Source organism: Leucopleurus acutus, assembly GCF_964270905.1.
Source record: "Leucopleurus acutus genome assembly, chromosome: 5".
Taxonomy (NCBI): Eukaryota; Metazoa; Chordata; class Mammalia; order Artiodactyla; family Delphinidae; genus Leucopleurus; species Leucopleurus acutus.
This window is the reverse complement of record NC_139147.1, coordinates 80,490,921-80,508,452: the sequence shown is the minus strand read 5'-3', so window position 1 is coordinate 80,508,452 and position 17,532 is coordinate 80,490,921. Positions and strand designations below refer to the sequence as shown.

Genomic DNA, 17,532 nt, shown 5'->3' with positions numbered 1-17,532 from the left:
CGTCCAACCCCGATGTGCCTGTGGAATTCCTGCCCTAACCTGCTCAGACTGTACCTGCCAGCTTTCCCCCCTTGTGTGGGCTCTGCTCAGACCCCACCAGTGCTGGGGAGCTCATGAGCCTTAGAATCAACCGATTGTGTTTTCTTACTTTTACAGGTGGGAATCTTGTTACTCCACGTCCCATCCTTCAGACACTCGATCTGGAACGTGTCCATCTCCACATTATCCTGGGAAGAAACATGAAGGAGGTATGGGAAGAAGGAGGAACGGTGGGGTCTGTGGTTTTTCCCAGTGAAAGCAGCTCGAACAGCAAAGGTGGCTGCCCTCCCCTGAGCTTTCCCAACCGTGGGCCTCCAAGGGCTTGAAGCTAAGGGGAAGACAGATGCTGAATTCGTATCCCCCCGCTCTTACTCTGGAGACAGGCCAGGACTGTGTGCAAGAAGGGGTCCAGGAGGCTGCCTCTGAAGGGAAACCTGGACCTGTGACTCCTTCAGAGCAGCGGCTCTCAAACCTGAGTGAGCGGCAGCAACCCTGAGCCCCCGAGGGCTTTTGCACAGGTCGCTGGGCCCTTCTGAATCAGTAGGTCTGGCCTGGGGACCACAGCTTTGCATTTCTAACAAGTGATGTGCTGATGTCGTGGGGTCCTCACTTGGATGATCGTTCCCTGAGGGCAGCGGCCCACTAGCTTGGCTCACATCAGACTCACCTGGGCAACTTAACAGAGAACAGTCCCTGGGACCCCCCCGCCCCAGAGATTCTGCTTGAATTGATCTCAGGTGGGGTTGGGAGGTGATTTTTGTTTTTGTTGTTGTTTTTAAGTTAACCATGGGGTTCCTAGGAGAACGACTGTTTCAGAGAGCAAGCAATGCCTACCTGCCACCTTCGAAATCTCTACTTCTATCCCAGGTCCCCCCCCAAAAGCCTGACAAACTTTGTTAATGTTGTTTGTACTGGTTATCGGGCTGCATGGATTTGATTTGCTCTGACTTTTGTGTCACCTTCAGAAATGAGAGTCTGGGACACACACTTTGAATTTTTACAAGACTGGAATCTCTGATGCATTTTGGAGGTTTATGGAGAAGGTAGGAAATACTGTGGTGGGACCAGGACAAGCTCTAGAAGCCCACCTGCCCTGGGAGGCTCTGGAGAATTTCTCTGGCCTGGATGACCTCCCTCCCCCGGCAGGACCCTGTACCTTCAGCACTTTGTGGCCTGTGTCACAGCTGATGAGCACCTGGTCTTTGAAAAAGTACTTGGCTTGCAAGGGCTCGATATTCCCATGGACAGGAGGCTGCAGCTTGGGGCACTCATTCCCTGGTGGGGAACAATGAAAGGAGAAGGTGAGAAAACAAAGAAAAGTCTGGTCACGAGAGGCCATTCCTTAGAATGCAAGGCCTGATGAAGGTGGAAAAGCCACACAAAAACCATACCCCCAGGCTGTGGGGGCCTGGACCTACCAGGCCCTGAAGAAGGCTTACTTTGGAAACTTGAGCAGGTCACTTTCCAACATGGACCTCTATTTCCTCATTTGTAAAATGAAGTGGTTGGCCAGATGATTTCATCAAAACTCAGGGTTGGAAAAGATATTAAATGTCACTGAGTGCAACTCCTGTCTAATGTTCCCTTTACATCTTCTATAGTAGACCTCAGACATCTATTTGCATTCCTACAGGGACAGGGAGCTCGATACCTCCCAACCTGTATCTTTCATACTAGACTCCTCTGATTAAAGGAACAGAATTTTCATATTCAACTGAAATTTATACCCTTGTAATTTTTACTCAGTGGGCATAGTTTGCTCTTTTGGGTCACGCACGATGACCCCACTCTTTCTTCCCAAGACCATTCTTCAAAGTGTTAGAGAGACTGTGATTATATGCCCCTGAGCCCTCTCTTCAAAAGGCTAAATTGGATAGGATTCCTCCCTCCTGGACAAACTCTCCTTTGTTAATATCCTCTTCCTGCCTCTCCCCACAAGCAGGCACTAAATGTGATGATGCAGGCAAGTCCAGGATAGTCTCTGAACTGGGTTAGTCACACACAGCTGTGGTCTTGTCACTGATGTCTACCCACTTCTTCCTCGAGCTACTGCAGGCCCGTTGGATCAAATACCTCCAGCAGGGTATGGACCAGGACTGAGTGCCTTGAGGTACTGGGGAATGAGGCTTGTGGGCTTTGTCAGTCTGGGGGACACATGGAGGCAGACGGCCATGGTGAACCATTTTGAGCTACAGACTCTCACCCAAATTCCTGCCCCAGACGTGAGGAGGGCTGGCACTGGAGGGGTCCTCCCCACGCCCAGTGAATCACAGCGTGAAGGGGTGAAGTTCAGGAAACAGTTTTTTTTTTCTTTTTAAACTTCCTCATGTGATTCTGAAGTGCAGCCAGTTTTGAAATCTACATCTAGTCCAAACCCACCATCATTGCTGGTGCCCATTTTACAGATGGGAAACTTGCGCCCATTTTACAGATGGGAAACTGAGTCAGTAAAGAGAATTTGCCTCGGTCCCAAGCTGCTCACTGGCAGAGCTGGGAGTTCTGCCACATCCCAGGAGGAGCCCCAGGCCTGCTCCCCCTCACCACGTGGCCACTGCCCCATGAGGGCTGAGCATGGGAGCCAAGTGTGACCCAGGAGGGGAGAGGCCGTGTTACCTGTTGCCCTGTACAACAGCCTCCAGCCCCGGTTCTCGCCTGAGTTGTCACTGCGGAACAGGATCTGAACGCTGTGGCTCTGGGTATTGATGGGTTCTGGGGCTTTCTCTCCACAGAAGGGCCCCAGAACTTTTGGACCGGTTTTAATCTGTGAGGGGCAAGACAGAGAAAAAGCAGGGTCACACCTGAGTGGCAGAGGCTGCTGCAGGGATTGTCTCTACACTGCACCCGGGGTTTTCTGGAAGCTTCAATGTGAGCCCATGGTGTTCACTCACATTTTTAGTGGGCATTACCATTCACCAAAGGGCTCCATCTCCACTCTCCCATTTACAATTTACAATGACCCTGGAAGTGGACAAGGCAGGCTGATAACCCTCTGCTCATGGATGAATCTATTACGGCTCAGAAAGGAGAAGAGCCCTGTCCAGGTGCACGGGACAGAAAAGGCCTCTGTTCTCAAAGACCCTGCAGCCTAGTCGGGGCAGACTAATGGATAATAAACAAAATAATTACGGGCTTTGGTAAGCATTATAAAAATAATCAGGATGATGTATATATATAATATAAATATATGCTATATGTAGTAAAATCTATGTAGTTTGTATAATTCATCATTAATATAATAGATAATAACTTCAAATAGGAAGTCAGGGAAGGCCTCTTTGAGGAGGTGACATTGGATTTGAAACATGTAGGATGAGAAGGAGCTTCTCATTGGAAGAGGAGGGAAGAATACTTTCCAGGCAGCGAAAACAACTTATATGAAGGTTGAGGCCAAAGGTGGGAAAGAGCCTGGCAAGTATCAAGAACAGGAAGGATTTGCATTTCTCTAATGATTAGTGATGTTGAGCATCCTTTCATGTGTTTGTTGGCAGTCTGTACAGACAATAGATGCTGGAGAGGTTGTGGAGAAAAGGGAACCCTCCTGCACTGTCTGTGGGAATGTAAATTGATACAGCCACTATGGAGTACAGCATGGACGTTCCTTAAAAAACTAAAAATAGAACTACCATACGACCCAGCAATCCCACTACTGGGCATATACCCTGAGAAAACCATAATTCAAAAAGAGTCATGTACCACAATGTTCATTGCAGCTGTATTTACAATAGCCAGGACATGGAAGCAACCTAAGTGTCCATCGACAGATGAATGGATAAAGAAGATGTGGCACATATATACAATGGAATATTACTCAGCCATAAAAGAAACGAAATTGAGTTATTTGTAGTGAGGCGGATGGACCTAGAGTCTGTCACACAGAGGGGAGTAAGTCAGAAAGAGAAAAATAAATACCGTATGCTAACACATATATACGGAATCTTAAAAAAAAAAATGGTTCTGAAGAACCTAGGGGCAGGACAGGAATAAAGACGCAGATTAGAGAATGGACTTGAGGCCACGGGGAGGGGGAAGGGTAAGCTGGGATGAAGTGAGAGAGTGGCATGGTCATATATATACTACCAAATGTAAAACCGATAGCTAGTGGGAAGTAGCCACATAGCACAGGGAGATCAGCTCGGTGCTTTGTGACCACCTAGAGGGGTGGGATAGGGAGGGTGGGAGGGAGACGCAAGAGGGAGAAGGTATGGGGATATATATATACATATAGCTGATTCACTTTGTTATACAGCAGAAACTAACACACCGTTGTAAAGCAATTATACCCCAATAAAGATGTAAAAAAAAAAATTAAAAATAAATAAATAAATAAAAGAACGGGAAGGAAGCCAGTGGGGCTGGAACAGAGGGAATGCCCTGGCTTGAGGTTGGAAAGGCAGACAAGGGCCATATTGTGTTGAGGAATTTATGTTTACTCCAAATACAATCTTGATGTAACCTGGCTTTCATAGAGTTTACCCTGGATTCTATGAGAGAGCAGACCGTGTAGAGCAAGAGTGGAAGCCAGCAAACCCGCCAGGTAGCTTTGCAGTTGACCAGAAGAGAGCAGGGTTTACACTCAGATGGAGGCATCGGGGATGGAGAGACGGGAAGACGCACTCTGGGCTGGTCCGGATTTCCCAGCTCCCAGGCCCGGTCCTGCCTATGCCTTCAACTCTTTCTCCTTCTACCTCTGAGGACCAGCACTCTTTAACCCTCATTTGACGAATTCTATAATCCTGGGTACATCTTCATCTTGTCAGCCTTACTGTGGCAAGGGGGCAAAGTGACGCCCCAAGAAGTTACGTGCCTGGATAAGGCTCATGCATAGCTCCCAAGATGTGCTGTGTGGTAGACAGAGTTCTAAGACGGTCCCCATGACCTTCACCCTGGTGTTACTTCATGATGATGTTATGTTACCTGGCAGAAGGGATTTTGCAGGTGGGCAAAGGGCTAGTTTGGGAACAGGGCAGATCCCTAGACTGGATCCAATTAAGCTGGTAGATGTTATTTTAAATAATTATTTTTAGGAAGAAACCTGCTTGGCCCCCTCTCCTGGAAGAAGGGAGGGCCAAGAATGTCAATTTTCCCAATTCATCCAAGATTTTCCAGCATTCCCAGGGCTTATGCCCACTGTCTTCTTACCTTGATGTAGTCATAGGGGCAGGACACCTCAGGATGGTCCTCAATGTCGAAAATGTCCTCAAACTGCAGGGTGATCATGAAACCCTCCTCCAGCTCAATGGTGTAGATGCATTCGGAGCTCTTAGGGTAAGGGCTGGGGAAGTCGGGGCTGGTGATCACGCCAGTCCTCTGCGTGAAGAGGTTGTCACTGCACTCCACTGTGGGAAACACACCGGAGCAAAGTGGCACACCACACCCATGGCCACAGCAACCCCTTTCTTATTGGCTACTGTACAATTTTCCCAGTGGTCCTGAGACGCAAGTGGGGAAGGAGTCATTATCCCCATTTTACAGATGGAGAAGCTGCAGTTTAGTGAGGGGAAGTGATTTAACCAAGGTCACACACCCAGTAATTTGCAGAGTCAATACTCAAAGGCAGTGAGTGTGATAAACTTTCTTGGCAAATTCTCTGGTCTTTGTCGGGGGCTGGAGGGGTCTGAGATGGAGTGGTCTGGTAGAAACTCTGGTCTTCTTTTGTCCTGCTCTCCCCTCAGCCCAGGACTCCCCGGGGTCTCTGCTCAAAGCCTTCCTGGATCCCTCATATAACACAGGACCTTCACACGTACCCTCACTCTCTGGCCCTGGTCTTGCTTTTGTTTCTCTTCATGCTGCTGACCACTGCTTGCCAGTATGAAATATATTTGTCAGTGGATTTTCCTGTCTCCACTAGACTGTAAGTTCCCTGAGCTCAGGGATTCTGCTCTGTTCCTCACCACAGCTGCAACCCAGCACCCAGGGTCCTGGATCCTGGCCATGGCTGAGCCCTGCCAAGGCCCTGTTGTTTGCCACTGAACCATTGTCCTTGGGCTGACCCATCCTGGATCTGGCACGACAATTCTTCCTAAGCCTTGGTTTATCCTGCTTATTTGTAAACGAGAAAACTGTGGCCAGAAAGGGGGCATGACTAACCTGAAGTCCCACAGCTATGAGCTGCAGAACAAGGTTTAGAGTGGTTTCTGAATCCCGAAGCTTTCATTTTCTACACCAACCACTTTTATGGGGAGAATATCGCCCCTAAGGGGGCCAAAATTGGTTCTTTGGGAGTGGCAGTTGTTACTCTTTTTATGCATAATACACAGATAGACATACAGTGCATAAGCATATATACAGTATGTCCGTGGTATTAAAATTTCATGGGTGAGGCAATTAGGAAGAGAATGTTTAAAAAGGCTCCTGGGGGCAGAAGTGAAAATGAAAAACAGGATTGGGAAACATTGCTCATTCTTAGCCCCTCTGTACTCAGCACATAGTAGATACTCAATAAATACTTACTGAATGAAAACCATGGAAAATACAACCCTGTTCAAGAAAACTCCTGTTATGTGCCTGCTTTGTACTGATGGGTCCTATAGGGTTTTATTTGGAAGTAAGTAGACGTTTTTGAAGGAGAAAGGAAAAAAAATTCTTGTTTCCAGCCTTTCCCTCCTCCAATGATCCCTCACTCAGCTTCCAAGTGATCTTTCTAAAACGCAGATCCTTACCCTGAAGTCATACTAATCTACTGGCAATTCCCCAAGCATTCCAAATTCTGTCATGCTTCTGTATGTTTGCAGAAGCTGTTCTCTCTGCCTGGAGCGCCCTCCTTTCCTTGTTATTTCTCCTTCATCAAGGGCACCATCTCTGAGAAGTGCTTGCTCACTTCTCTGTGCAGACTCAGGTCTGATGGTACCATGTCCACACTTCTTTTACAGCACTTACTACATTTTACCATTTTCCTATGTGGCTATTACCTGCTAGCCAGGAGGTCCTCATGGAAAGTGGCCGAGTCCTCCTATTTCTCCACCCCTGCCTCAGCCTGGAGACTGTGGCAGAGAAGGCACACTGATGAGAGGTGAAAGCAAAGGGAGCTAGAAGGAATGGGACGTTTTCTTGCCACCTCTGTCTTTGCCTCTCTCTTCCCTCTTCTCTCCCTTGCACTGAGGTTCTCTCTATCAACAGAGGAACTTGAGGGGCCATGAAAGAGCAGGAAAAAAGGACCTGGTGGGTGAAGCCTAGTTTATGGTTCAGGACTGGGAAACCTGGGTTTTCCCTTGACTTGGCCAGTTACTTACAGTAGAAGAGGAAATAGGGACTAAGGAGCAGAAATTCCTGCTGCCCAGGAAGAAAGATGGACTAGAGGCTAGGGCTTCTGAAATGTGGTCCTCTGAGAACCTGAACCCGACTTCCAGGCTGGTGGGCATGTCAGCATCTTTATCCCTGTGGTATCTGAGGCACAGCTCTCTGATTTCATTTTAAATCATCCCTACTGCACATCTGTCCTTCCTCTGAGCCTCCCCTAATCTTATCAGAAAATATGGCGCATAATGGTGATGCACAGAATCATCGCTGGGCCCCACCTCGGCAGGTCCTGTTGTCTGTGTGGAGGATGTAGCCGAAGCGGCAGGAGCAGTAGTAGCCGCCAATGTAGTTATGGCAGTAGTGGTCACAGGACAGCTCCTCGTCTTCCCGCTCCATGCACTCGTCCACATCTGCGGGGCAGGTAGAGCCTCTCAGTCAACCAGTTCATGTGTGATGGTGAAGACAGCAGCCAACATTTACAGAGCACTCAGTATGGGCCGCTGATTGTGTTGGGAGGTTCCTGCATCCCTCATTTAAGCCTCACTGAAGGCCCATAAGTAGCCACTATCTCCATTTACAAATGAAGAGACGTACCCAAGATCACAGAGAGCCTGGTTGAAACCCAGGCAACCTGACTCCTGGTGGTGCCACTGTTCTCTAACAGTTGTGATAATAGTAAGCAGGACCATTATGATCCCCTTTCTATAGATGATGAAGCTGAGACTTAGAACCATTAAAGAACTTACTCCGAGTCACACCAAGAGTTAAGTGGTGGAGTCAGCATTCAAATCAAGGTGGGTTGGCCCTAGAATCCGGGCTCTTAACCTCTCCTCCATGCTGCTTCTCTCTTTCTAAGTCCCTATGGGGGTCAAGCCCTATCCTAGGCGTTGGAAATATAAGGATAAAAAGATGTATGTTCTCAACCCAGTTTAAAAATTGGAACATGTATTTCTTCCCAAAAGATACAGGAATGGCCACGAAGCACATGAAAAGATGCTCAGCATCACTAGGCACCAGGGAAATGCAAATTAAAACCATAATGAAGTACCACTACATACCCCACGGAGTGGTTAAACATTTTTCAATTGATAACATCAAATGTTGGTGAGGATAAGGAGCAGCCAGAACTCTCATACGTTGGTGGAGAGATACAAAATGGTGCAAACACTTTGGAAAAAGTTTGACAATTTCTTATAGAACAAAACATACACCTACCCTATGACTCAGCAATTCTGCTCCTAGATCTATACCCTGCAGAAGTGAAAACATGTTTGCAAAATGGCTTGTACAAAAAGGTTCATAGAAATTTTATTGAGAGCCAAAATATGGATAGAACCCAGGTGTCCAACAATAGGAGAATGGATAAATAGATTGCAGTATATTCATACAATGGAAAATTACTCTGCTAGGAAAAGAAACAATTACTGATGCATTGCAACAACATGAATGAATATCAAAAACTTTATGCTGAGTAAAAAAATCTTCACCTCACAAAATATATTCTGTATGTGTTCATTTATATGTAGTTTTGGAAGTGGCAAAGCTAATCTATGGTGGGAAAAAAATCAGGACAGTTGTGGCCTCTAAAGGAGGTGGGAGTGGGTTGCAACTGGGAAGGAGTACAAGGGAACTTTTTGGGTTAGTGATAAAGCTCAACATCTTTTTAGGGGTTTGTGTTAGACACAAATATAAATTTTTGAAAATTTAAATGTACTTAAGATTTGTGCATTTCACTGAATGTAAATTTTACATTAAAAGGAAAAAATGTGAATAGATTAGATAAACAATATACATGCTAAAGTATTCAGGAAGAAGAGTACTGATGTCTGCAATTTATTTTGAAATGCATCAAAAAAGATGAATTAATGGATAGAGGATAGATAGGTGGATAGATAAGTGATAGAGCAAATGCAGGAAGACATTACTGGTAGAATCTATGTGGTGAGTATAAGGTGTTCATTTTAAAGAAGAGAGCACAAGGCACTTTTAATCTTGATAGAGAAAGGGAGACCCGGGGATGAGCCACCCACTTCTCTGACTTACCCACAGCCATGTAGTGGGCCTCAAAGCCTGTGAATCGCTCCTCGTTGGAGAAATCTGAACGGAAAGTGATAGACATGAAGGAGCCAGGGGAGAGGACCACTTCCTGGCCAGGGGTCTGTTCTGTGTCTGTGGTCTCCCTGCCACAGAAGGTTGCCAGCACCTGCTCCTCAGTTTCTACCTTTAGGGTCAAAGAGAAAGGGAACAAGATGAGCACCTTCCCAAATTAGCTCTTCTCTGCTGGTCTCCAGGAGAAAGGACAGAGGGGCTGCCCACAAGTAGACCAGGCAGCCTGGAAAAGCCAGAGAAAGGGGTTTAGGGATTCTGGGATTTGAGGAAAGACACATTACAGGTTAAGTCAATGTGGCCGTCCAGCCACTGTTTCACTCGTTTTGTTTAGGTCCATCAAAAGTAGCTTGGCATTTGTCATTCCTGTTGAGAACAAAATGGCTTATTTGTTAAAAATAGCTCAATGTTAAAATAAATAAATTTTAACATTGGATAATAGAATAAATAAGAGCTAGATAATCTCACAGATTCTATATGCAACAGGAACTTACATTTCCAGGAAAAGAAAGTTTATACACAATATAAGTCATTCATTGAACATTCAGTGTGTGCCTGCCACAGAGCAAAGCATGGGGTGGGGATGATGGGAGATGAGTAAGACACAGAGCTGTCACGGGGAGGCAGTGTTCAGGGGGAGAAAAACAGAGACAGAGCTATCATACAGTGTGACAAGTGTCTCATTGAGGATGCACTCAGAAGGAGGTGAAGGATCTCACTCTGCAAGAGAGTGAGACTTTAATTAATTAATTACTTGATTACTTAATTAATTACTTATTGATATATCTGAGTTTTATTTATAAAATGATACAATATCTGTATCAGAAGTGGAAGTTTTAAAAAAATTGCATATGCTTTTCATTATTTTTATTGAAGTATAGTTGCTTAATAATGTGTTATTTTCAGGTGTACAACAAAGTGATTCAGTTATACATATGTATGCATCTATTCTTTTTCAGATTCTTTTCTTCATAGATGTATCTTCAGTGCATGGTGCAGGACCTAGAACGTAGCAGTTACCCAATAAATATTTGTCATTAAGAACTAAAAGTGCAAGACATATTCTGAGAACAATGAGATGCCAGGGAGTCTGTGGGGATTGTAGGAGGAGATATATTTGGAGGAATAAGTTGAAACTAGATTACAGTTGACCTTGAATGACATAATAACAAGTGACTCAATTCTGTGAGTAAAGGGAAGACGTAATCAGAACTGTATTTAATAGGTAGTCTTAATAATACAGAAACTACTGGAGTCACCCAGAAATAGGTGCATTTGTGTTAAGACTCAGATGCAAATATTGCCTATTTGCTAAAGAATTCCTACTTTGCAAGAGTCTGAGGCCCTGGGTAAATTCAGAGACCCAAGGAGAGATTCTAAACTGATTGCCTAAGGCAGAATTTATGTGTTTGGTTTGGGAAGCACAGTGTTGTAGCTGGTTGGTATATTTATTTGACTACCAATACTTGGCCTACCTACCACTCTATCATTTACACCTACCGCGATCCTTTTAAAGTAGTGTTTCTGTTTGCCACCTCTAGATTGGTATTTTAACCAAGATGCATGAGAAAAATCTCTGACCAAGAATGATTTCTGCTGCCTTTCAAAGTCATTAAAGAAAGTTCTCAAAGGCTGCCTATCTCTAGTAGCTTCTCATGAATTCATTATTTTGTTCATTAGTTTAGTATGTCAGAAGTATCTTAACATTTGACACTTCTGTTTTGAAACTAATGATTTATTTATTTAAAATAAGTGGGAGTTTTAAAGAAAAACAATTTGCCCTGGCAACAAAACACAAGGACAATTAATCACTAACTTTGGGAACTGAAGTGTAAACAGAAAATGAGATCATAGCTTTGCTATTTTTTCCTCTTCTCTGCAGATACTAGCCCAACTCACACCAGCCTTATTGCTATAGAACGTGCCTATCTGCACACAGTTGAAATGTCACTTCCTTGAACATCACAGCTGTTTTGCTGTTTTGCTGATCTGAGTTTTCCAGGTAGCTGAAGTTTTTACCTAGCTATGACTAGAAAAATTTTTTCCGGGGTAGCGGGGTATAATGCTTTTTAAAGTGCTTTATTCAAATCCCTGCTTTCTCAGGTAAAACATGCTAATCCTTCTTGGTGATCCAGGGACATTGTTATGAACATCAACTATCTTAGGGATATTGAGTTATGTAAAGTTGCTTGCCCTGCTTTGAAGGTCCCCAGACTATTATGCCTTTGCAATTCTTACGTCTTCTTTATGTAATGTTTTATTCACTGTTTTAAAATCAGTTTATTAGCTGAAATATGTTGTAAAATAGAAACCAGTTAAGCTGCTATCATTAGAACTTAATAAAAATAAGACAAAGTAGATTTAGAGTGAGGGCCTGGGAGAAGGCTTCTTCTATGAGTAACTGCATGAGCTGGAATGCACTATCTTGGTGACCTCTGCTTTGGAGTGTATGGACCTGGCATTTAGAGGTCCTGAGTATTCCTGAGGACCATACTCAGAGGTCCTGAGTATTCCTGACTCCACCATAAACTGTTATGTGGCTGACTCCTGTAGTTATCCAACTGGTAAACTAGGGGTTTCAACTTGCTGAGCTCTACACTCTCTTCCAGTCCTGACATACTAGTATTCTAACAAGTCATCATATCCATACATTAAATAAACCAACTAGAGGATGGTGAGCAGGAATTTCAGCACACAGATTGCTTCCTGCTGAAGAACTTGATGAACTTGTTTGTGGTCTATAACCATGTGATACAGAATCAATTACTAATGAAGAGTCATGCCTTGAGCATTAACACTTCCAGGCACAGCAGCCTCCTTCCTAACTCGGTATTCCCAAGGTCTCTGGGGTTCCATAGTACCTGTAGCATGGACACTTTCAAGTGAAATCAGCCAGAGATAATTTGGATTAGGGAGAGACCTAATGAAAGTCTGTGATAAACAACCTCCCTCCTTGTAACTTCCAGGCTTAAGGACCGTTTATGATGGCAGGTAAACGATCATCACCTGCAGGGCCTCACTATTCCAGAGGACAGGTAAGCACGCCCCAGCTGAGACCCATGGGGAAATCTGAGCCAGATATACCTTTAGAAGCAGGGAAGAAAAGGCCCCAGGGCCCTGGGAATTCAGCCTGCAGCTCCGAATAGAGTCCTGGAATATCAGAGCGTGGAAGGAGGGACCCTTAAGAGCTGTTTCTATCCCCATCCTTCTAGAGGAAACTGAGGTCCAGAGAGGGGCGGTGACTTGCTCAAGAGTAGAGAGATAATCATGATTCCCTGATACTTGTTTTGTTTTTGGAACTGTTTTGACCCTGGAGAAAGGAATCCACCAACCCAGAGAGTGCAAGGCAAAAGACATAGGCACTTTGCCAAACAACTTTTCTGGCTCAAGGGCCTCTTGAAACTTTATCTTGGGTGCATGGACTGTCTCCCAGAGAGGATGTGGCTCAGTGACAGCTCCGGCCATAACCTAAATAGACGGGGTCACTGGCCCTACTTAATATCTTCAGCCCTTGCTATGATTGTAAGAATCTACAAAAACCATTGACTTCTGAGTACAGATGGAGGATTGAGCTCTGGCTTCTGTTCAGACTACCCCATTTCTAGGGTCATCGTATTAACATGATGGAGGGAAATACCTTATCAAATGAAAATACAAAATTCGTAATATTAGAGAACCATCTGGCTGGGGATCACAGACTCTTCATTTTTCTACTTCTTATGGGCAGCCATGTCCTTTCAGACTATTGTGATTTAGGGCACCAACACATGGATGCATGTCCTCAATTTGCTTTCTTTCAACTCAACTCAGCAAATATTTATATAGCAAGTTCTGTCTGCATTATAATGTGAAGGATGTCAAAAATTACTTATTTGTTGCACGTGCTTAATAAGGAAGTCCCCTGCCTCTCGGAATGTAAAATTTAGTAGGAGAATAAGTACTCAAATGTGTATGTGTTAGGGAATCACCAGATTGTAGTTATTGCAATGAAAGCTAAGAAGCCCCTGGGCTTATAAGATGGGAAAATATTGCATCCAGCTGAGAGGAATCAGAGAACGCTTAAGAAGAAGAGAATGTTCTTTGATCTGGGGACTGAAAGGTGAGTAGAATTTAGGCAGGTAGAAATAGTAGGTGGAGGGTTTGGGGGGCAGAGGGGAGGACATCCAGGCAGAGGGAATAGCAAAGTCCCAGGGGCATTAGGAGTCTCAACTGCCCCTCCCTTCCCACCACCACCTAGGAAAGGGGTTCTGTTGATGTAGGAAAGGGGTTCTATTGAGGACAGGGAACAGGGGAGAGAGATCTAAGGAAAAGAAGCCAGAGCCTGTTTTCTATGAATTTTCTACCTTAGTAGAGACAGCACAAACCTCCTAGGCAAAGCTAAGGCAGAGCAGCAGAAAACTTGGTCAAATTTCTGTGGGAGGACAGCTATGGCTGCTTTCCACATGTCCATAAGGTTACCTCACCAGAGCTTAACAAATACACTGACAGCCACCCAATGAGAAACTTGAAGCCCAGATGATTTAAATGAATCAAGCAAGGTCATGATCTAGTGAGTGGTGGCTTCAGGTTCACAATGCAGCATCCTGACTCCCTAGTCAATAATGCTCATGCTCCTTTAAGACAGGAGGCAAACAAAAAATGCTGTCCTCTACTATATGATATCACTTATATATGGAATCTAAAAAATAATGTGAACTAGTGAATATAACAGAAAAGAAACAGACTCACAGATACAGAGAACAAACTAGTGGTTACCAGTGGGGGAGGGGGCAACAAAGGAGTAGGGGATTAAGAGGTACAAACTATTATGTATAAATAAATAAGCTACAAGGATATATGTACAGCACAGGGAATATAGCCAATATTTTACAATAACTAAATGGATTTTAACCTTTAAAAATTGTGAATCACTGTGTTGTACACCTGTAACTTATATGATATTGTACATCAACTATACCTCAATTTAAAAAAAAAGAGGCCGTCCTATAAGCCCAAATGCCTGAGAGCTCTGCTAGTCCATGTTCCCAAGCTTCATCCTGGAGCCCCACTGACATCTTCTCTGGGCCCTTGAAGAGCTTTTCAGATTTAATTTAGGCATTCAGGGAGTGTGCTGAATTGTCCTGCTGTCAATTTAGTTAACCTCGGAACCATGTTCCCCAGAATCTCCTTCTCTCTCTAGTTCCAGGTTACTGTTGGCCAAAACAGGAACTTGTGTGGGTTTGGAAGGCAATAGTCCTTACTCTCTGGAGGTTGTTTTATGATCAGATACAGAGATGGACAGATGTAGATGTGCCAATAGGTTCTAATTGTCTTCACTCTCCTCCTCTCTGCATACAGCTCTTCTTTCCTGCTTCTGGCTCTGATGACTAAGAGTGGCCCAGGCCCACCAGAGGCTTGCAGGTGTCCCCACAGGCGTAGTAGCTTCTCAGAGCCAACAGCTTCTCATAGACTTCTCTCCATGAGCTCCCTCTTCATGACCCAACTTTGGCTTCTTCAATAGGCTTGAATTCTCAGCTTTCTCTGAAGATACCAATATTTCCACCCATGCCAGGGCTTCACGAAAATGGATAAGTGAACTGTCTGTGGTCCTCCAACTCTCTGTCTAGGAGAAGCTGGGATCTTCACTTTCCTAGCCTCTCCTATAATTACATGAGTTCTAATGCCCATAAATAGCTTTTATCTCATAATACTCACAGAGGCTCTGCTTTTCTGACTGAACTCTGACTGATACAGCCTGGAGCCACAGAAATGACCTCAGGCAAATCCAGCAAAAGGACCATCCTGCCAAGTCTAGCCTAAACTTCTGACCACAGAATCAATAAAATGGATATTGTTTTGGCTACTAAATTTTGGAGTGGTTTGTTACACAGCACTAGACATGTTATAGGGAGTAAGGAAGTAATCTGGGATAAAGAGAGACACTGACCTTTGTGAACTGAAATTTTGAGAATTACAGTCTCATGCCGTCTTAGGGCCTTGAAATTTACCTCATTTAACCTCTTATTTTTCTACCACACCCTTGAAAAATTCACACCACCTTCTCACAATCAGTTGCAGAGATGAAAAACTCACTACCTTCCAAGATAGATGAGGCCATTTTGGATTATCTTTGGCTTAGAAAGTTCTTCCCTGGCCCCATAACTGGGAATATAATTGAGGGGAAGATATTCCAATTGTGGAAAAAACTTATGAACAATGATGTTTCTAGCAGTTATATATAATAATAGAAAACTGGAAACAATGTAAATACCCAATTCTAGGGGAACTGTTGCATTAGCATTAGCTTAGTTAAGCAGCTATTAATTATTGCATTAATGGAGAATTTTCAGTGATCTGGAAACATTCTTAGTAGGTTATACTAAGTGAAAAAGCAGGACAAATTGTATATTCAATGTAATTATAACTATGTTGAAAGTATACATTGAAAATAAAAGGTGGAAGGAATTAGAGCAAACAACAATGGCTAGTGAGATGATAGGTAATTTTTCTTTTTCCTGTTTTTCTATTTTAAAAGTATTTTAAAAAGAAATTTGGGCCCACAGCTACTTCCCTCTAGCTTCTACCCAATGGCATAAAATCAGTTGGTTCAGGTCAACCAACAAAGGGAGCACACAGGTGGGGCAGCTGAACCAGCCTGGAAGTTCAGGGTTGGTTTCCAGTCTCTCCATCTCTTATAACCACCTGAGTCTTCCCTTCCTCATGGTCATGTATGGAGACCCCCTCATCACTATTTCACTTCCTTCTCTCATTTTTTTCTAGCCCTTGGGTCCCAACAAAGCTGAAAAAGAGGTGAAAATTTTTGATTTAATTCCACACAAACAATACGGTGAAAAATAAAATTCTGAGAAAACAATCAAGAAACTCGGAACAACTAAAATTCACATATGGCAGGGAGGGTCTCATGTCAGGGAACAGTTTTTGTGATTGTCAAGTCCAAGAGGGACCCAGAGGATGGGGTGTAAGTGGAGGTATGAGGGGAGATAGAAGACATCCTTGGTGTGAAATTCCTGAAGACTTTAGGGGAAAGAAGAGGAGAGGGAGAGAGGGGGCATGGAGGATTGAACATTTAAGAATGTTTGTGATAAGAACATCTCTGCCCTTTTTTGGTTCTCAAGAGAGTGAGTCAAATTGTGAATTGCTTTCAATTGTGTAAGTTTTCTGTTTTTTTGGATGTAACCCCTTACTGAGACTGGATCATGTGGGACCTCATCTTTATATAAGTTGCACATGAGTCTTCACCAATTAGTATATGTTAGGAAAATTATTTAAATTCTCTATGTTTTAGGTTAAATTGTATTCCCTAAAAGATATGTTCAAGTCCTAACTCTTGGACTTGATTTTATATGGAAATAGTTCTTTGCCTATGAAATTATGTTAAGATGACATCATACTGGATTAGGGTGGACCCTAACCCAATGACTGGTGTCCTTATAAGAAATGGGAAACTTGGACACAGAGACATACACAGAGGGAAGTGTGAAGACAGAGGCAGAGACTGGAGATATGTGGCCGTAGCCAGGAATGCCAAGGACTGGCAAACAACCACCAGGCAGCTAGAAGAGGCAAAGAAGGATCCTTCCCTAGAGCCTTCAGAGGAAGCATGGCCCCACCAACACCTTGATTTCAGACTTCTGGCCTCCAGAACTGTGACAGAAGAAGCTGCTGTTATAAACCACCAGGTTAATGGCAATCTGTTATGGCAGCCCTAGGAATTGAATACACTCTGTATATAGGTTTTTCTCATTTGTAAAATAGTGAAAATAATAGTATTTATAAATCATAGGACTTTGTGAATATGACATGAGTTAATATATGTAAAATATTCAGAAAGTTACCTGAAATATAGTCAGCACTCAGTAAATCAGTGAGAAAAACAGGACCACTGAGATTCAGCCAACCTTTCTGGACTCCCAGCTAAGTGGGGCATGGGTAATTTCACATATTCAAAGAAGAATTAAGAGACTGAAATCGTCCCTAGATATTCTCTTGTTTCCTGGTTCCACTCTTTCATTCCTAATCTCACTGGGGTCATCAGCACAGACATCTCTTTTTATGAGTCCCCCCAGATCCCAGGCTGATGGGGCAGGCAGGGAACCCAGGGAGACCTTGCAACCTGGCCTCCTCATTTGGCAGGTGGCATCTTAGGTCCCT

General features: G+C 43.9%; 1 protein-coding gene across 5 annotated transcripts in view; it reads right to left on the bottom strand.

Annotated features, from left to right (window-relative positions):
- MASP1 (MBL associated serine protease 1) overlaps positions 1-17,532 on the bottom strand; it is a 66,990-nt gene that overhangs the window by 31,882 nt on the left and 17,576 nt on the right. For all 5 annotated transcript variants that reach the window (XM_082839996.1, XM_082839995.1, XM_082839998.1 and 2 more), the window contains exons 3-8: positions 9,319-9,496; positions 7,554-7,685; positions 5,179-5,375; positions 2,653-2,800; positions 1,196-1,314; positions 149-227 (exon numbers count right to left, since the gene is read on the bottom strand). In XM_082839996.1, the coding sequence (XP_082696122.1) occupies positions 149-227; positions 1,196-1,314; positions 2,653-2,800; positions 5,179-5,375; positions 7,554-7,685; positions 9,319-9,496 (853 nt within the window). The remainder of the gene's footprint in view (positions 1-148; positions 228-1,195; positions 1,315-2,652; positions 2,801-5,178; positions 5,376-7,553; positions 7,686-9,318; positions 9,497-17,532) is intronic.